This window comes from Ochotona princeps, chromosome 9, assembly GCF_030435755.1.
Source record: "Ochotona princeps isolate mOchPri1 chromosome 9, mOchPri1.hap1, whole genome shotgun sequence".
NCBI classification, from domain to species: Eukaryota; Metazoa; Chordata; class Mammalia; order Lagomorpha; family Ochotonidae; genus Ochotona; species Ochotona princeps.
The window spans coordinates 39,671,810-39,693,330 of record NC_080840.1 but is presented as its reverse complement, the minus strand read 5'-3'; the positions used below and the strand labels follow the sequence as shown (position 1 = coordinate 39,693,330).

At 37.7% G+C, this 21,521-nt stretch overlaps 1 protein-coding gene across 1 annotated transcript in view; it reads right to left on the bottom strand.

The window, feature by feature from the left end:
• Window positions 1-21,521, bottom strand: part of SNTG1 (syntrophin gamma 1) — a 242,877-nt gene that overhangs the window by 169,467 nt on the left and 51,889 nt on the right. The window contains exon 7 of the mRNA XM_058668373.1: window positions 419-521. Coding sequence (XP_058524356.1) covers window positions 419-521 — 103 coding nt within the window. The remainder of the gene's footprint in view (window positions 1-418; window positions 522-21,521) is intronic.

Below are 21,521 nucleotides of genomic sequence, written 5' to 3'. Positions count from 1 at the left end.
TTTCCACAAAGGCCAATGCTCCTACTACTATCAGGATGACCTTTGAAAACATTTTTATTTAGCAAGCTCCTTAATCAGATCAGTGCATCTCATATTTTCCGTGTACAGAAGACATATTCCCCAAACACTATAAATGTAATTTAAGATATATGTAATGAGATTATAATGTTAGATATGATGCCCATTTTTAAAACCAATAATCTCTCCAACTAGAGAGCGGTAAAGAATATTAACATGATGAAAACATTTTAAAAGAAAAACAAAATCTATTCTCTTTGCTTAGGATTAATGGTATACTAATGGCTGTGTTGAAGCAGGAGTCCCAAATGTAAAACAACGCATTTTTTTATGGTCAGAAAATAATGGCTTGGAAAGTAATATGATGATATAAATGTACCCATTGTTCATTAATGCTTACATGCACAGTCTTCATTCAACGGGAGTTTGAGGAAAGCAGGTGCTCTTTTTAAAAATGACACTGTTAGGGTCACTTCTTCTCCCGCATTCCGTAGAACCTGAACCTATAGGTGAAATATTAAAAATAAAACATTACCATTGTGTCCCCAAATGTTCTTTTTAGAGCTGCAATGCCTTGAAATAAAAAAATTGTCCTTTTTATCGTCTGATTTTCCTCATAAAGAATACAACCTTGTTGCTAGCAGCCCTAAATGCTCATCATTGCCCTGCTACTCTGTGCTCTCCTTCATACACAACATGCACATTCCAGTCACACTGACTTGGATCATTGTGAGTTTATCATATACACAAGAAACACGAGAAATCATCACTAAATCTACAGAAACATGTCCAGACTACTGCATTCACTAACTTGAAAATACTATTGAACAACCATTATATATCCTAAAATGAGATGAACTTTGCAAATACAAGTGATGATTCCAGATGTGTTGAACTGAGTCTACTCAAATCAAATAAAACTGCCTCATGGGAAAACAGAAGCAGCAGCATGTTACTTCATCAACAAAAATTATCCTTTCTTGTTTCATATAAATTCACAATAACACTGAAATCTTTCTATCAGTAACTCTCAATCCGTCTAAGTTATTTTATTAATGTTTTGATTCTGCCAGTTAAGTCAGTGCCAATTTATCCAAAACCATTTTGAGAAGAAGGCAAGCAAGGTAGAATTCAAGGACTAAAAATATTAGCGTAAGAGCAAAAGTTTAGCTTGTGTATTGTAACTGTAAATGATATAAATATATTTCTATTTCTAAACTCTTGTACAAACTAGGGGGAGTACTAAGAATAGTTAGGGAAGAAGTAGTTATCATGAAAACACAACTCGTCAGACATACGGAAAAATCAGTCATCCAAAAGTCACTGGTAAGCCACTCAATTTAATATGACTTCTAGTCCTGAGAATACAACAGAGACTCAACACTCTTTGTTTCTCTCCAATAAATATTATTATAAGTACTATAAAAAATGCAAAAGAATACAAAAATTTGTCTAAGGGGAAATAAGAGCAACAGGTTAGGGAATCTCAGGAATGGTGGAACTGTACAGAGGCTGGGAGTCTGACATGTCTCTCTCCAACAGAGGAAAACCTATGCCTCAACAGAAGGCTCTTCAAGTAGCGACCACCTGTGGATTGAGTGGGAGTTTCACCCACACCAGGCAAGTCTATAGGAGACAGGGAAGGTGACATGACACGGCCAACAGAGCGCTCTCTTCTCCACTGGACCAGAGAATCTTCCTTCCCATTCTAACGTGATGTAGGAACACAGGAAAGCATGCTCCATCATAAATGTCTAAAAGGGTAGTCACTTTGTTCTCAAAGGCCCTAGACTGCTTTCTCCTACCTAGGTAAAAAGCACTGATGCAGAACCTCAGTGAGAAGAAACCTAATCCAACATCCCCATTCTCCCACTTCTTCCACAGACAGGGAGCAACACTCCACAGGAGGCACACCTCTGGAAATGATCCTGGTCACTGCCGGAGAAAGTATCTCTAAACTAATATCACCAGGGTCCCCAAACAGCACCAACCGAGAACAGTGCTAGTGCCTCTACATAAGATAGAGCAACCAAAGCAAAGAAGCCACACAAAGGCACTAGAATGCATTTTGCAAATGAAACCATAACTCACAAACCTGTGTGTTATATATACAGAATTCCTCCCTGAAACATAAAACCTTAAAAACAGCCAGATTCATTTAGCATATTGACCAGGGTACAACAAAGTAAGAACCAAGAAAATCGCTGTTTTTGTTTTTTATTGGAAAGACAGATGACAGAGAAAGAGACATAGAGATGCATGTGAATGCATCTTCTGTTCACAGGTCCATTTCGGAAATGCTCACATCTGGATGCCTCAGGAGTGGGAAAGATCCAAGTATGTGAGTAATCCCAGAGTGTCCCTTGGCAGTAGGCTAGCCCTAGAAGCAGAGCTGAGACTCAAATTCAGGCACTTTGATACAGGATGAACATCGTAAGTAACAGCTTAACTGTTGCACTAATTCCTGTTCCCAAAGTCATAACTTGACATAAAGGATAATCAATTAACATTTGATAAGGTTTTTATAACAATATTAATATAAACAGTTCAAAGAGAATATTAACTTCTTTTTAATCAATGGGTACATTTAAAGCATCTGAAAAGAAATAACCAGTTTTAGGGAAGATAGAAGTGGAAATTACAGGACTGAAAAATCTTAGTAACATAAATAAAACAATTTTTTTATATTAGCTCAATATCAGTGTGGGAATGAGACAGAATGGAGTTTTTTAAGAAGGCAGAATAACAGAAATTAACCTAATCTGAACAACAAAAAGAATATAGGTGTAATAAAATGGATTTATTGACCCATGGAACACAATAAAACATATCATGTTTGCAAAAAGATGAGAATGTGAAAAACGATAGATGTGCAGGAATATTTAAAGCAATACAACTCAACACTCTTCGGATCAGCGCGCACCGGCCCGTTGCCTCTCACTTGGGGAGTGAATCATCGGACGGAAGATCTTCCTCTCTGTCTCTCCTCCTCTGTGTATATCTGGCTGTAATAAAATGAATAAATCTTAAAAAAAATACTTTAAGGGCTTATTTATTCATTTGAAAGCAGCATTTTTGGAGGGTGAGTGAAGAACTGAGGGAGAGAGAGAGAGATCTTTTATTCCCTGGTTCACTCCCCAAATAACCTCAAAAGCTAGGGTAGGTCCACTGTGAAGTCAGCAAGTCAGGAAACTAGTAAAGTTTTTTGCCTGGAGAAAGTATAGGTACCAGAGGGAAGGCGAGGGGATGTGGGGAAGGGGGAGGGGAGAGCCCACCACCAACTACATTGCATCAAAAAACAATTTAAAAAACAGAAAGAAAAGGAAGACACCTATGTCCTGCAAAGCAGAACCTGGGTACAAGTCCCAGTTCTGCTCCTAATTTCATCTTTTGCCAGTCATCACCCTGGGAGCTGGCTACACAAACCAGTAACATTAATTTTAAATTTCAGTAATTTAAAAATTTACTTTTGAAATATTGGTTACAAATTGTACAGACACATATAACTATTCTTTTTGAGGAACATAAACCAGGACACTATATTAACAATGTACAAAGGCTGAACTGAAGTTCATTAGTTACATAGAAATGACACCACAGAAATAACATGGCAGGGAAAATATAGAGGATTCTATACAGAATGCACAGATGTAAAGACTATTTCAATCTAAGCTTTAAACCTGTAAGAGACATCTAAAATGAAGTCTATATGAGAATTTTAATTTTGCAAGTTTTTTTTAAGATTTATTTATTTTTATTGGAAAGGCAGATATACAGATAGGAGGAGAGACAGAGAGGAAGATCTTCAGTCTGATGATTCACTCCCCAAGTGACCGCAACGGCGAGAGCTAGCCAATCCGAAGACAGGAGCCTGGAGTTTCTAGGTCTCCCACGTGGGTGCAGGAACCCAATGCTTTGCGCCATCCTGGACTGCTTTCTCAGGTCACAAGCAGGGAGCTGCATGGGGAGCAGGGCCACTGGGACATGAATTGGCGCCCATATGGAATCCTGGTGTGTTCAAGGGAAGGACCTTAACCACCATGCTATCGCGCCGAGCCCTAATTTTGCAAGTTTTACTAATTAAGTTCAGCCAAGTTAATCTTTTCAAATGGATATGAAGGCAACTGTTACTTCTTGTTTGTTCATTTTGGTCTCAGTTTGTATACACAACTCCTACACAGAGCCATTGGCAATTTAATTCTGCAATTATGCTGTTGGATGATCTCTAAAAAGTTCTCTATTTCACAGATTTGTTAAAGCTAATAAATAGGGAAAAACAGTGTCGCATTTATCTTTTTGCTCTTGCATTGCAAAATGCAGAAACATAATTCTACACTGCTTTTAAAATAGATTAGCTTGACAGTTCAGACACCAGTCAACAGGCATGTGTCAAATACCGGAGTACCTTCATTCAATCTCCAGTTCAGGCTCCTTCTCCCATTGCCAGCCAAAGCATCCCCTGAGAACAGCAGTGATGATGGCTCCTGATCTGGTAACTGACACTTGTCCGAGCAACGTGGATTGCATTCCTAGCCCTCACTATGGCACCAGCCAAGTCCCAATCATTGTGCTCTATGTTTTTCTGACTCCCCTGTCATTTCTCCTCAAATAAATGAACTATTTTTTTAAGCTGGCTGTATGAGGTACCTGAAAAAGCCAATAGAGAAGTGAAATTGAAAGATAATTTCTAGTGCAAGAAAATGGCATCAATGCAATTTTTCATAACATACATTTTAAATCCCCTTATAATTTAAAGCAGCATCATAAAACTTAACCTACATGTGAAAAGTAAGTGGACTGTTACCCAGATTCCATTTGCTCTATTTTGAACATCCCTATCTGTGTTAATTAACTGAAACGTCCATCATGGGCCTTCAAACTCTAAGATTCAGAGATACAGATGCAGCACTAAAAATATCAAGATTTCATAATGTGTTACACTCTGTGTTGTGTATAACAACATTGTCTCTGCCGGAAATTAGGCCTAGTAACCTGAGTAACAAATCTGCTTGAGTTGTTAATTTAATTTTAAGAGGAGTCTTACATTTAATTGCATGTTGGATTAATTGCATTAATTTGAATGAATAACATGACTGCATGCTAATTATCTTGACATAATCGCTATGTATTCTGAAGTTACAATATAACTTCAGATTTATAAAATAAAACTGTGAGGTAAGTAAAGCAAAATTTGTGCCATTTTGTTTTCAAGATGAGAACTGGAATGCTTTGAAATGCTCTGAGATTTACTCAACCGTAACATTTAATATATGACAGATTGACAAATAAAACTACATGTATAAAGACTTCATTCTTTCTTCTATGCTATTTTATTATTAAGGTCAATGACAAATCTTAAATAATTTTGTATATATCATATTTTATTATTATACTAACTCAGAAAGTCATTACTGCCTGTCAGCTTCCAAATATCTGCTTAACAATACAGTCCAACTATATGGATTTTTTTTGTTTCTTTCTTTGCTTATGTGAGAGAGAAAAAGAAAACAGTTTTATTTAGCTGTAGAAAACAAGAAAGTAGCAAAGACCCTTATCTTTATATTGGCAATTTTGCACTTGTATATGTTACTTACTTGTGCTTATTACTTATTTTCTTTTGGGGTCAATACAAAAAGCAATTGACTCAATTCAACAAATATATATCAACGGTCTACTTAAACCAAAAATACCATATGCAACAACAGAAGGTGCAACTTCAACACTAGGTTGATAAAGCCCTTTATTCTACCAAACTGTTTAGGGCTAAAATGCTTACTATTAATCTATAGAAAATAAAAGACAGGAAAAAGAGGGGTTTTAATTTTCCTTTGTTTTTGCCTAGGAAGTAGTTCAATATTTTTTCTTGTAAAAGCAATTCCAAGACACCAAGAGTTCACAATATTTCAATAACATATTGGTTGAGAGGGCTTTTCTGCACTGTGGTTTCTAAAGTAATAGAAAGAAAAGTTGGTATCCTGCTGTATTATGGACATGTGATGGTTCATTGATGGGAAAATTCTGTCTGGCACACTAATATTAAAACCCACTCAAACTGTCATGTGATCACCACTCTCCAACAAAAATGCTATTATATAAAGTCAGGCAGTCTCTAGTTTGGGCCTCAGTTTCCTGTTGAGTAGGAAAGGGAGGGTCACACCTCGGCCCCCTTGCTTTCCTCTTCCTCTCCTTCCTTCTTCTCTGGAGGCTTCTCATAATTTTTTCCTGAAGGAGTTACTGTCATTTCATCCCAGATGCACATTTCGGGAGCTTAGCTTCTCTCTCCTTCCTGGCTGGGTATCTTCCTAAAGTCAACAGATGAGAGGATTGGGACCAGAATCTGAGCTGTGTAACATACCTGTTATTCAAGGATCATGAGCATGAAAACTCTAACAAGTTAGTGCCCTCTCAGGGACAAGTGACATCCACTGAGTCCAGAAGACACAGCTTTGTGGCCAGGATCTGTAAGCAATGCCTGTAGGCTACACATCAAAGACTGTAATGGGGTTATTTATCACAGCACAACGTCCAGGTGGTCAAGAATCCAGGGTGTGACAGATTCAAAGCCAGGAAAGAAAATCCTCTAGTCCTTCCAACAATCTGATGAGAATATTTTCATCAAACCAGCGGGTTGCTAAGGACGCTGTTAAAGTTCATATCCAAATGGAATTCTGGGCCCACAGTTTGGAGAATTGGTAGCACTGATGCAATGAGAATCTTCACCACAGCATTTGAAAAACTAACTTCTTGGCCAGTTTTATTGGTCAGATGGGTCAGATGTCCCAAGAAAACTGCATTCTTGGGCTTTTCACAGCTCTGATTCCCTGGACAGCAACAGCTTCCGGTGTTGACAGGATCTGCGGTGTCACAACCAGGCCAGCCCCATCCTATCCTCAGTTACTGTTACCTTCTGTAAAATCCTACCTGTCACACTTCTTCAATTTGCACTCCAAATGTTCCTGGAGCGACAATCAGATTGTTTGTCACATTGCTTACTTGTAACAGCTGAGCGAGATTTTGTGGCTGAATGGGGAATACGTCCTCATTCTTCTTCAGTGAAGTTTCCCTGAAGAAAATTCATCCGGATGAACTTTGCATGGGATACTTGACACAAAGGGCCTGGGCTCTGAAACCAAAGCCTATGTCACCTCACATTGGCACCCTTAACACCAAACAATGGAGACCACCTCAACTATCCCTTTTTTTCTGAAAAGCAGACAACTGGAGGAAAGGAAGAAGTTTAGAAATACAAGCATCATATAAAGAACTCAAGTCCCAGTCCACTGAGTGGACTCGGTGCTAGTCACTCTGCTAATGCTGGCATCACTGCTATTCTCTAGAACTGTCTCATTGCCTAAGGTGCACAGTCATAAAAACAAGCCAGCCAAGGGGCAGAATCCCCTTACCCTCTCAAATGCAGAGTCGCAGATCATCTTCCCACCAGCTGCTCCTGCTCTGTCATTGACTATACCTCAGCAGCAGCAGGGAGATTCTTAAATAACAGCTTGCTTTATCTTATCAAACACAGTTAGTATTTACTGAGCTCCCAAGTTGTTTCAGATTAGATGCTTAATGTGTAAATGCACACCCTCCATTTCCTTCCAATGATGAAGAGTGGTTTCATAAGATAAAAACATCAAATATGAAGTATAAAGTTACTTCCAAATATTTGTGGAAAATTTGGATTAAAATTTGGGGGGGGCCAGATTTTTTTTATAACACATGGATCTACATATTGTGAATAAAAACTATTCATGATTTCCAAAATTTGAGGGAGGGACAGATAGATGATTGACACAGACTTTAAGATGTCCTTGGGGTGGCCACATCCATAGCAGAGTGCCCAGGTTCAACCCTCAGCCTCAGCTCCCAGTTGAGACCTGGAAGAACACAGTGACAGTTCCCGTGATTGGTTTCCTGCCACAGGCACAGGAAAAGAAGAATGATATCTCAGATTCTAGGCTTTCTGTTTCCCTCTTTGGAAATGGATGGAAGATTCTATCTTTCCCTCAAATAAAATCAATCAATTAATTAAAAATGTGAAAATTGGTAACACCAAAATACATTTCTTCCACGTTCATATTTCTACATGCTTTGTGAAGTGTCCTCATGAAGTGCATTTAGTTCAGTTTCTGGGCACGGAGTGAGAAAAGACATGTTCTACAGGCTCAGGATGAAAGTTTGAAATAGAATACTGAGATAGAGAAGACCTATGGCCCTAGATAATCAATGTTTATGGAAAGTTCTTTGTACATAATGTTATTTAAAATGACTATACTGGTTGGAAATAATTTAGTGATCATATTTATTTTAAATTTGTAACACTAAAACCATATCTATGTTAATGCTCAAGCTATAAAGCACATATCTGATTTAATCAAAGCTCTTGCGGGGAGGGGGGAAGCTAAATCTACATACTTCATCCTTATTTTTCTAGAATTCTGCGTAACAGTATCTCAAACATAATGAATTGTCAAGATCTGAAAAACAAAGCTAAACATTATCACACCCACATTAGATTCACAGCTGTGGACTATAGTTGCTAAATATTTGTTTATGTATATTACACCATGCTGTTTCCACAACATGAGAAGTAAATATTTTAGATTGCTGACACTGCTCCTTGCCATCTACTATCATTTCAGTCTATTGCAAGTCACTTAAATATGTTTTTCTGAATTGTAAATGTCGTCCCCCAATTCACACTGAGTACAGTATAAACACTCTGATACCACTAGCAGCATTGTTGGGGCTCTCAAAGCAGGCTGTGCCAGCACTTACACGGTGAGTAAAGTCCGCAAGGGAGAAGCACAGCAATATTGCCTCAGAAAGACTGTGCTTTCTTGAGGAGTCAGGAATTTCAACCACCTAAACAAGCTCGAATTATCACAAACAAAATGTTATTAAGTAAGCATGATTTAAAAAGAAACCCGGTTTTATATGTTAATAAATAAATGAAGAAAGAAACGTATACCCATTCTATCCTTCAACAATCGCTTTAAATTTTACCCATTGTAAAAACTTGTTTTGCACTATATAATTAATTGATTATAAGAGCAGTGAAGATGTTTGTCAAATTGTACAGGATTGATTGGACATACTGGTCTCATCCACTTTACCCTAATCCTTGATAATTACCAACTACTATGTAAACATAAATAAACAGGTTTGGCTAATCACTGGAGGTGGTGATGAAAAATAAAGATTTATTTTTAAGAGTGTTTAATATATGTGTATGTGTATATGTGTATACAACAAAAATGACTAAGAATATGTAGTTTAAGAATATGTTGTGTAATACAAAAGAATTGCAGAATTAAGACACAGCTTTTTCACTATATCTATGAACTTTTTGAAGACTTCTTTGTAACATACATGATTCCATATCCTAGAAATTAATGAAAATATCTAGATGATCCTTAACACAACTGTACAGGTCTCGCCCTCTCAAACTTCTCCTTAGCCTACTCTTGTGCTTTAAATTCTGTCTGCATTCCAACAGTCCCTGGAGGAGCCTTCCGCCACCTGGTAGCTAGAAGGCAAAAACCCTGTTTAGGAAATCTTCAGTGACCATGATCCCTGAGTTTCAGATTCAAATTTCACCTTCATCTCTGCTACTTTTGAAAGTCCAAGTAAATCATTTTTTTAATTCTTAAGCAATTTCAAATTCCAAAAGAATTTGAGTGACAATGTGATTAAGCAATTGAGTACCCTAGTGTTTAAGCCCCTCATTTTACTTTTCTGTAAAACACAATTCTAGATTATTTTTTAAAACTTACTTTATTTAAATTTATTTGAAACTCAGTTAAACAGAGAGGGAACCATCAGCTGGTTCACTACACACATGCCAGCTGGGCCTTGCCTAAGCCAAGGGCCAGGGACTGCACCTGGGTATCCCTTGCTGACAGCAGGGGCTAATTTACTCTCTTCCAGGATTCATTAGCTGCAATCCGGATCAGAGTAGAGGAACTGGGATTCTAACTGGCACTCTGAGAGAGGCCATCTCACACAGGTAACTTACATTGTCATATCACAATGTCTGTCCTTTGACCTTTAAAAAATAATGATTGAGGGGCCCGGCGGCGTGGCCTAGCGGCTAAAGTCCTCACCTTGAACGCCCCGGGATCCCATATGGGCGCCGGTTCTAATCCCGGCAGCTCCACTTCCCATCCAGCTCCCTGCTTGTGGCCTGGGAAAGCAGTTGAGGACGGCTCAATGCATTGGGACACTGCACCCGCGTGGGAGACCTGGAAGAGCTTCCAGGTTCCCGGCTTCGGATCGGCACGCACCGGCCCGTTGTGGTCACTTGGGGAGTGAATCATCGGATGGAAGATCCCCTCTCTGTCTCTCCTCCTCTCTGTATATCCGGCTTTCCAATAATAATAAATCTTTAAAAAAAAAAAATAAAATAAAATAATGATTGAACTTTATATTTAAGGAGCATAGAGTGGTAGACATAGACAAAGGGAAAAGTCTCATGACTCCCCAAATGTCTACAAAAGCCATGGCTAGGCTAGCCAAAGCCACAGATCATGGGTGGCTGGACTCCAATGACCAGACCATCACTGCTGCCACCAGGGCTCTCAACTGGCTGGAAAGTGAATTGAGGGCCATTGAGCATAGCAAGTCCAGGTGTTCCGATTTGAATCTCTCATTCAGTATCTTAACCACTCAACATCAGTTCCCACAAAACTCTTCTAACTGCAGTCCGTCAGAATTCATCTACAAACTACCTATTCTATGAGACCACACAACAATCTTTTAATAATAGGCAACTGAAGCTCTGTCTCTTTAAATAAGTTGAAGTAATGTTCAAATCTGGACTCTAGATTATTCCCCTGAGATAAAATGCTTCATGTTCAGTTACATAGTTTAAAAGAGTCAGTGTGCATTGGGAGAATTAACTCACATGTGGCACTTTGAAACAACACATTGCAGATTTTGTCACGGACGTTAGCTTTGAAAGGCAAATGGTAGGGAGGTGGACAGAGCGTGAGTGTTGCTCTGTGCACACAGGGAGCAGGATCCCCTTGTTCTCACACTGCTTGCCTAGGCTATGTTTGAAGTCTGGAGTAGAAGAGTTCATTAGCAACACAAGAAATAACAGGAGCGGCTTCTCCTCTTCTTGCTATTCTTGCTCTGGTCTCCATAGTAACCGGGGGAAGCAGTGCCCCCAGACAGAGCTACTCCACAACTACAACTTATTGGGAGGCAAGAGGGAGCATGAGAAAGCTGTCATGACAGATTGATTGGGGTAACAATTTGTCAGATCACTGGACTGGGAAATCGCTACAACTCTGCTGATTCTGTTCCTATCTCAGCCTCATAAACTGGGGACTGAATAAATATGGCCACAACACATTGCATGCAGGGCTAAAAATCTTGAACTAGCACCATTGCCATTTACTGCTGGGATCCACCATCTCCCTTCCATTGCTGCAGAAATCACAAACCTGATTAAAAAGAACAAAGACTATGAGGAATGTATCATGCCTTGTCTTTGATACTGCCCTGTGAAAGAAACATGAAATAAATTCTGAGATATTTTCTGTGCCAGTCACCAAAATTTTCCTTGATATAAATTGACTTAAAATAAGCCTTACTCAATTGCTGTTGGGTAATATTTTCAGAACATTACTATCATTGCTTTCATTAACTCCAGCATATAATGCAAGCCCTCTCTTCTTGATACGTAATCTGAATGTTGTTCAACATAGAAGAAAGTTTTTGAAATCCATTTAATGTGGTTACAGTTACTTGATATTCACTAAGAAAAATATTTGCATTGCTTGAATGTACTGATTATAATAATTATAAATAGAAATGTAATAATCTCAAAAAATGTAATAACAGTTGTCTAATAATGCCTTCATATGTTGATCATTTGTGCCTTCAAATAATTACAGGTATGTTTTATATGTTCTGTCATCTGAAAGTATAAATTATTAACGGGAAGCAATAAACTTTCTAGTACTGATTGCTATGCCCAGTATATACATATGGGTAGTCAATGCTTGGTTGTCAATGACAGTTATCGCTTTGTGTCCCTTACATAGAAGATGAAGTACAGCACAAGGAAGACAACTGAGTGTACTCTCACCTTAACAATCCGCCATTCTATCAGTGGAATATTGTATAGTTTGAGGTAAAAGCCAATTACTGTTCTGAAGTTAAATTTATTTTACTAATCACCTATTACTATATATATGTATCTGACATATTTGTACATACATATGAAAAACACAAATACAAGTTTGCAAATGATACAAAATCATCTTCAGCCCAATCTTGATTTATTGTGAAAACACTATTTCATATACTACTAGTGTATGGTAGATTCACTGTGTTCTTAAAATGTTCATACCAAGATACTATCTCTCATTTGATTATTTCAATGATAACATAAGTGATTTTGGATTGTGTGTGATACTTCATTTGTCATTTTCTTGCTTATAATTAATAGATTTTCAGGCAAGTAACTATGAGGAATTTTGAAAATGTTCACTCAAATGTGTATTTTAAGGTTTTGTGGACACCAAATACATTTTGATTTTATATTGTCCATGGACATTTTGAAATACCCTCATAAATTTAAGTAAACCAAACATTGCTTCTCTAGCTACTGAAATGGATTTACACTAACTTCCCCCCAACCTGCAGCCTCTGCAAATCTGAAGCACTGAAATGCCTCAATGTAAGAGTGATTCCATCTAATCCAAGCGTATCTACAGACACTTGATCATGGGACAGTCCAAAAATTACATTTGTTTTTGTTTGAAAATGTCTCAAACAAAATAGAATAGCATTTCCAGAAGCTAAAATTAAGCCCCACAATCAGAGTGAGTGGGAACATATATGAGTTAAACCAAAGAAAAGATAAGGGACACTCGCTTCTTGAGATTGTTACATTGCAGCATGTGAGCTGTTAAATTCTATGTGTTTTTTAAAAGAAGAAATTAAGATGTATTATATTACAAAGTGTCTGACATCTAATTCTAGGCCAAGATCTCCTATTCTTGGAAGATTCTTAGGACTTGATTGTCTCCAGAATTAGTAATGAATTTATTTTTAGAGTCTTCTGATTCAATTTGTTATCCCAATCAACTAACATTTACGGAAGTTCTAAAAAAGTAAAATAGCACATTAATGGCTAAAAAACCCCCACAAACTATAGGAAAAAACCCACTAGTGTCCTCAATCTACACATTTAAAGCAGTATAAATTAACCTGCTTTTTAAACACATTTATTTATTTTAATTGGAATGGCAAATTTATGGAGATAGGAGAGATCTTCCATTCCCTGGTTTATTCCCCAAATAGCCTCAACAGCTTGAGCTGAGACTGTCTGAAGCCAGAAGCCTGGAGCTGCCTTCACGATTGAATTGGGTGAAGGGTACAAGGAATTGGGTCAGCCCCTGCTGGTTTTCCAAATCATAAGCAGGTAGCAGTATTGGGAGGTTAAGTGGCACCCACATGGAATGCCTACACAGTGAGCAGCGGTGTAACTTGAAATACCACTGTCCTAGCAGTGTTCTAGAAAACTGCTGTGTTTTAGAAGACATTATCAGAGAATATGAGACAGCAGAAACCTACCATCACCCTGAAGGGGAAATTTCAGGAAATGATGTCGTGTGGATCCAGGAGTTAGGTTAGGTTAAAGACAGGGTACTTCTTTGAATGTAGAGGAAAGAACTTTTCAACAAAAGTTACAAGGTAATATGTATGAAACTGGATTCATACAAATGAAAGCCTAGAGATGCTTTAAAGGAGTGCCTGGCACTGTGGTGCAGTGGGATAAGCCACTGATCCAGCCCCAGCTACTCTGCTTCAATTCCATCTTCCTGTTAATGTACCTTGTAAGGTAGCAGATTATTGAGTGCCTCTACCATGTGGAGCACACCAGTTACGTTCTGGGTTCCTGAGTTTGGTCTGGCTCAGCCCCAGCTGCTGTAGCCTTTTGTGGAATGAATTTCTCTCTCTCTCCATCTCTTTTGCTCACCTTGTCCAACAAATAAGAAAAATACATTTTTTAAAAAGTATAGAGAATTCTAAATAAGAAAAAGAGCAAATAGGAAAAAGAAAAGATTTACTGCTAATTGGGAAATTGGAGGACCACACTAAGATACCCCTTTTTATAGGATCAAAATGATATATATATGTTTTTGTTTTTCTGAACACAATACAACAATCAGACACTGGCTTCAGATAAGATTAAGAATCAGGGTAGAAGGCTGCCTTTAAATATCCAAGCTCTGTAGCAATCGCAAAGAAAGCAAAAGGCAAGAACTTCCTCTCTCATTGCAATTTTAGAAGAAATATTATTACAATAAAATCATCCCTGAACTAACTATATGGTATATAATTGCTAAAATTTGGGCTTGAAAGGTGGATAACAGAAGTTTAAATGCTATTTTTATTAGGTGCTAGTTGTGTAATATTGGGCAATTGACTTAATCTCTCGGCAATATATCTTTCTCCACAAATATCACAAGTAGTTATGTCTATCTAACAGATAAGCAAAGATAAGCTTTTTATCACCAGAAAAACACTAGAAGAAAATTTTGGACTTTGTTTTGACTGAATAAATATTAGCTCCATGACTAGAAAAATAATTAGATTAATTGAAATGGTAAGATCCATTTCATACAAGCTGCTTTATTATGGAAGTCCTGTGTATTCCAGATAAATGGTAAGATCCATTTCACACAAGCTGCTTTATTATGGAAGTTCTGTGTATTCCAGATACAGAAATACCAACTCAATAAAATTCCTCAACAAATCTATGGAATTCCACTGAAACTGGCTTAGAAGTATCTGACCACATTCTTTTTACATTCATTTTCTCACTTTAATGATTACTCAACAAATTCCAACATGTCTCCAACATTTAAATAACACAACCATATGCTATTTAACAGGATGAACTCTCAACATATTCAATTTACAATCTGAAGAACTATCCAAGAATTCTCAATTGAAAAGCCAAGAAAAAGTGGTTAGCCAAACCTGCATTGTCGTACAGTAGCCTCTATTTGAGATGCCAGCATCCCACATCATTGCTGGTCCAGGACTAGCTACCTGGCTTCTGATCTAGCTCCCTATTCATCTGTGAAACAGCAGAAGCTGGACCAAGTCTTTGGGTCTCTTTCCCAATTGTGGGAGATTTGGGTGGAGTTTATGACTTCAGCTTTCCCCACCTTGCAGCCATTTGGGAAATAAACCAATACACAGGTAGTTCTCTCTCTCTCTCTGTCTCTCTCTCTCTCTCATTTTCTGTCTTGATCAATCACTTTATCTTTCAAATAAATAAATAATAAGCAAATAAATGAATGCATAAAATGGAACTTGTCTTTAACTGCATTTCCAAAAATGGTTCTGAAAAATTTAATATCCATATATAAAATACTGAAACTTGAGGCTGGGATAATAAGCTAGGGCTCTGTCTGTGATGCTGGCATCCCAGATGTGTGTTGATTCCTATGCTTATTGCTCCAATTTTGATCCAGTTTCTCATTTGTGACTGCTAAACCAACACCCACATGGGAGAACTGGAAGAAGCTCCTGACTCCTGACTTTGGACAGACTCAATTCTGGCTGCTTTTGCCATTTGGGGGAAGTGAATCAGCACAGGGAAGATCTCTTTCTTTCTGTCTCTTCTCTTTGCAACTCTACCTTCCCAATAAAAGGAATTAATCCTCAAAGGAAGAAAATTTTTTCACATCTTTCAATATATACAAAGATGGAATTAAATTATGTACAGATTAATCCTCCACCCAGTGGTGCTGGCATGCTACGCGGACACCAGTTCATGTCCCAGCCGCTCTGCTCCCCAACCAGCTGCCTGCTTATGACCTGAGAAAGCAAGAGATAATGATGCAGGTCCTTGGGAATGTGTACTCACATAGCAGATCCCTAGTAGGCTCCTGTACCTCAGCTTTGAGTCAGCTCAGCTCTTGTTTGCATCATTTAGAAAGTGAACCAACAGATTTTTAAAAAATATTTATTTATTTATTTTCTCGGAAAGGCAGACATACACAGAGGAGAGACAGAGAGGAAGATCTTCCGTCTGATGGTTCACTCCCCAAGCGGCTGCAACAGCTTGGAGCTGAGCCAATCCAAAGCCAGGAGACTCCTCCAGGTCTCCCACGTGGGTGCAGGCTCCCAAGGCTTTGGGCCGTTCTCTACTGTTTTCCCAGGCCACAGGCAGGGAGCTGGATGGGAAGCAGGGCCTCTGGGATTAGAACTGGTGACCAAATAGGATCCCGGTGTGTTCTAGTTGAGGAGCTTAACTGCTACGCTACTCCGCCGGGCCCGAACCAACAGATTTAAGACCTTCTCTCTATCTCTTATTCTGTTTCTGTAAAATTGGCCTCTCAAATAAAAGTAAATATTTACTTCTTAAGAAAAAGAATTCTACCAACGAGACTGTTAAATACTCCTTGACAATAGAATAATAGACTTTTCTACCATTGCCTATTCCTACAATGCAGTGATACTCTTAAATAGCAGAATGCTGGACTTGTGGCTGATGTTGAAGGACTATCCTACTGTAATAATTTGGGGAAAACAGCAGGTTTGAGGGAGAAGGTGGAGAGAGGCTAGGGATATGAAGCGGGGACTACTATATCTACCAAACTGTATTGTGGAAAATAATAAACAAATAAATAACCCTTTTTAAACATAATAAAATGTTAAATACCCAAATATAAGTTCTGACACTATGAAGCTAACATACATAACATAGAAGAAATGTCTTAGAACATTGACTTTGAAAATAATTTATGAAAAAGATCCCTAAAACATAGGCAAAAAAGCAAAATTAGGCATTTGGGATTTTAAATTAAGCATATTCTTTACCATAAATGAAGCACTTGATAGACTGAATATATACGTATGGAACAGAAGAATATTAGACATCTGACAAGGGGTTAATAACCAGAATTTTTAAAAATGAGCTTAATCGTATAAACACAATAATTTAACCTACAAAAATTGAGCAGCAGATTCAAATAAATATTGCAAAGAAACATAAAAATGTTCAAGTGATATACGTAAAAAATGGTCAGTATCAGTAATCATCATGGTCATACAGATGGAAAACATAGACTTTCTTTGAGTCCAGTTAGCATGATTATAATTATCAGGTTAGGCATTAAGATATAACAATTTAAGATGCCAGCTGAAACTCTTGGCATCACAATGGGCACAGCATAGTCATGTCCTCCACTTCTGATCCTGCTAGCTGATAATGCGCATGGGGAAGCAGTGGGATGATCAAAAGCCTTGGGTGCCTGTACTCAAGTGGGAGATTCCAGAAGGACTTCCTGGCTCCTCATTTCCATGGGTCCAACCCTGGCCATTGTAGACATTTGGGGAATAAATCAAGTAGACAGAAGATCATTTTCTGTTTCACCTTTCTGTCTCTGCATCCTCTTTGTGTAACTATCCTTTAAACAAATACACAAATCTTAGGAAAAAATAATGACATCAAAATAACAAAATATAACAGGAGCTGTTAAGTATGTGTAGTAAAGGGAACAGAGGTGCACTATTGATGGGAATATAAGTTACTACAATCAATATAGTGAGAGGTTCCTCAATAAATGAAAAACACAACTACCGCATTACTCAATAACCTACTTCCTAGATATAGTGATAGATGAAATGAAATCAACCTATCAAAGATACTCTTTCTGTGGTGATACCGTTAAATATTCAAAATATAGAAAGCATAATTTTAGAAAAAAAGACCAATTTTTCTCATGAACAAAGCTACAATTTTCCTCAACAAAATATCAACTAGCAAATCAAATTCAACATTGGAAAAAAAGAATTATACACCATACTATATGGTATTTATTCCAAGCAAGCAGGGATAGTTCAACACTTATAATTCAATCAATGTAAGCCAGGAAACTCAAAGAAAAGAAGAAAAATCATGCAGTTATTATAATTCATACAGAAGAAGTATTGGAAGAAGGATAGAAAGCATCTAGGTTACATTCAATCTACAAGGAACAGGCATTATGGCATGGTATGCAAACCTGCTGCCTGCAATGCTGGCATCCCACGTGTGAGAGTTTTGCTTCCTGGCTGCTCCCCAGATCATCAAGCTCCCTGCTAACATGCCTGAGCCAAATAGCACTGGCTGCACTAGCTGATAGGGCTCGAGCCACCCGTTAGGGAAACCTGCATGAAACTCTTGGATCCTGGTTTAGCCTGGCTTAGCACTGGTCTTTATCACCATCTGGGAACTGAATTAGTAGACAGAATATATCTGTCTCTCCGTGCCCTTTCCTATTTTTTAAGATTTATTTTATATTTATTATAAAGTCAGATATACAGAGAGGAGGAGAGACAGAATCATCTTTTGTCCGATGATTCACTCCCCAAGTGACCAAAACAGCTGAACTGAGCTGATCCAAAGCCAGGAATCAGAAACTTCCTTCACGTCTCCCATGCGGGTGGAGGGTCCCAAGGCTTTGGGCCGTCCTCCATTGCTTTCCCAGGCCACAAGCAGGCAGGTGGATGGGAAGCAGGGTTGCCGGGATTAGAACCTGTGTCCATATGGGATCCCAGTGCTTTCAAGGCAAGGACTTTAGTTGCTACGCCACTGTGTGTGCTAGGCCCGTCCTTTCCTATGTTTCTGCATGTCTTGACTTTCAACTAAATAAGTCTTTAAAAAATTATTTACAAACTAATAAGGAGAAATTTCTCAGCCTGGCAAAGAACACCTATAAATAAAAGCCTTCATCTAATTTCACATGTAATGGCAAGGCATAGAAATGTTCTATCATATTTAAAGTAGATTGGAAGTTCTAGTAAGTGCAATGAGATAACAAGAAGAAATAAGTTACATAGTTTGGAAAGAAAAGTGGGATATCTTAATCACAGAGGACATTATTATTTGTGGGGGAAAATCCTTTTATTAAGAATTATAGCAATGTAGCTAGATACATGTTTAATATATGGAAAATAATTCTTTCCCTACATTCCAACAATGGTAAACTAGAATTATTTTAAAAATGTAAATTGGTGGTGAAGTTTTGACTTCACCACCAATGGTAAGAAGCCACCTGTGAAGCCGGCATCCTCGTGGTCCATATTGGCATTCGTCTTGAAGACTCAGCTTCTCTGTTTCTGATCCAGCTTCCTGATAATGTGCCTCGGAAGGTGGTAAAGTTGGTCCAAGGATTTGGACCCTTGCCACAGAGCAGAACAGAGTTCCCACATCTTGGCTTCAGCATGGCCAAGATCTTGCTGTTGAAGTCATTGGGAAGTGAACCAGCAAACCAAGGCTATCTTTCTCTCACATTCTGCCTTCAAATAAACAAATAATCTAAAACCAAAAGCCACAAATTGCACTGAGATCTACCATGTGAATGGCAGGGGAACACATTTTTAGGCTTTCTTCTGCGTTCCAAGGTACATCAGCAGAGAGTTCAAAAGCAGAGCAACCTGACCTTGAACCAATGCTCAGATACAGAACAGTGATACTATTTGTGGTGGCTTAACCACTGCACCGGAATGCTGGTCACCATGCCGGGGATTGTCTCTTTTAAGTGACAGTAAAGCCAACTGAAAGATCAATGAATACTTTTAGATGAAAGCATTTGAGATCTTATGATATTGGATATTGGGCATCTGCTCATATCCCACAAGAGTAAGCAGCCTTTCTTTTGCTTCAGTGTGTCTTTGTAGAGTACCACAGAGGCCACATTTCAAAGAATAAAATATGGGAGCAAAACAAAGAAGAAATGAATGCACAGTGGAGAAATCCAACAAGCTCTTTCTAAGAAAGGTGATCACAATTGTAGTGGAGTTAATATTCCCCTGATAATGATGTGATAATAATGGGATTTTACTCTGTGGTACTTCTCTAAAATACACAATCTATTCGCAAGAAAAATAAGAGCTAAGGGACATTCTAATCAGAACAAAAGTAACAGCTGAGGGACACCATACAAAATACTGGAATTATACTACTCCAAACTCTGAAGATGATCAAACACAACAAAAGTCTTGAAACTATCACAGACAAGAAACCTCAAAGGAGAAATCCTATATAAAATAGTGTGTATTTCTGAGGGGAGTTGGATAAATAAGGATACTCAACAGGTGAACCAAGGAAATCCAAAATGTAGACTTTCTCAATGAGTCACCATGGACACCATAATCATGTGATGGTTAATAATTTAAGATACCTAGTGTGAGGCATATTACAACTCAACTCACTATTACTTTTACACTTTTTACATCAATCTAAAATGTTGTAACATAAAAATAAATATCATTTACAAAATCAAAAATCAAAAAAACTTGCAGGCTAACATGTTTCAGGTTTAAGAAATGATTCAAAGTGAAACTGATCAATACTTTTCTTGACATACCTCATAACAGAAGGGAGAGAGGGAAGGAGAAGAAAGGAAGGAAAGAATGAAGAAAGGAAGGGTGAAGGAGGGAACAGGGGAGGCATCATTTAGACTGTTAGAAATGTATCTATGAACTATGCTGAATAAATGCCCTTTGTAATAATATCATGTGAGCATGAAAATTAATGAGGATTGTGTTGTTGTAATTATGCATTTATTGCAATCTTTAGAATCTGATCTAGCAATGAATTCCTTAAAATCATATTAGATGCACAATTGGTGAAGACATGAAAAGGATATACTGTTGTAAAAACTGGAATATTTTTTAAAATCCTGAAAGATCAGCAAGAGGAAATTGACCTAAATTGGTTTTAATATTCTTAACTATTAAGCAAGTGCAAAGTGAGTTGAAGATGCTGTGCCATTTCAGAGCAAGAACAGACATGCAGACTAGTGTTTTGTTTTTCATTTTATTTTAGTTGTCATTGTGCTTATATCTCAAAGAATATACATCAAATCTATTTACTTTCCTTGTGTCACTCTTTTGATTTGAATTAGTGTTTTAATCAGATACATGTTCTTTCTGAATTCTATTAGTCTTATATAAGGATTTTTAACATTTTTTCTGTCATATTGCCCAAATCTTTACTAATCTATTTCATTTTGGTGTATTTCTGTTTTATTGGTACTATTTTTGCATTCCTTATTCTTCAATATTGCTATCAAAAATTTATTATGTAAGCTCTTTTCTCATATTCCTTTAGTAATTTTTATGCAATGTTGATGCTATTTAAAAATAATTTCTCTGGTTTACCCTGAAAGTACCAAAGCTCTAAGTTCTTTCTTTCTGAACCTTATTTTTTATTTTCTTCTAATTTACATTCCATGTCTTAGTTTTTTTATTTGATATGAATAATTTTTTCCAGTGCTGGTGAAGCTTCAATATCTGTTGTTCTTCAACAGGGAGACACTGAAAAGTGAACTTTCAGTCTTGGATGCTGGATTTTCCATGACTGGTTCTAAGGAGGGGTTGTAAGAGGGCAGGCACCCAACTTGCTTTGGGAGAATTAACATGAATTGTTTGTGTGTTCTTTCTTTAAGGAAAGATTATTCTTTTTTAGTCTTCTCTAAAGA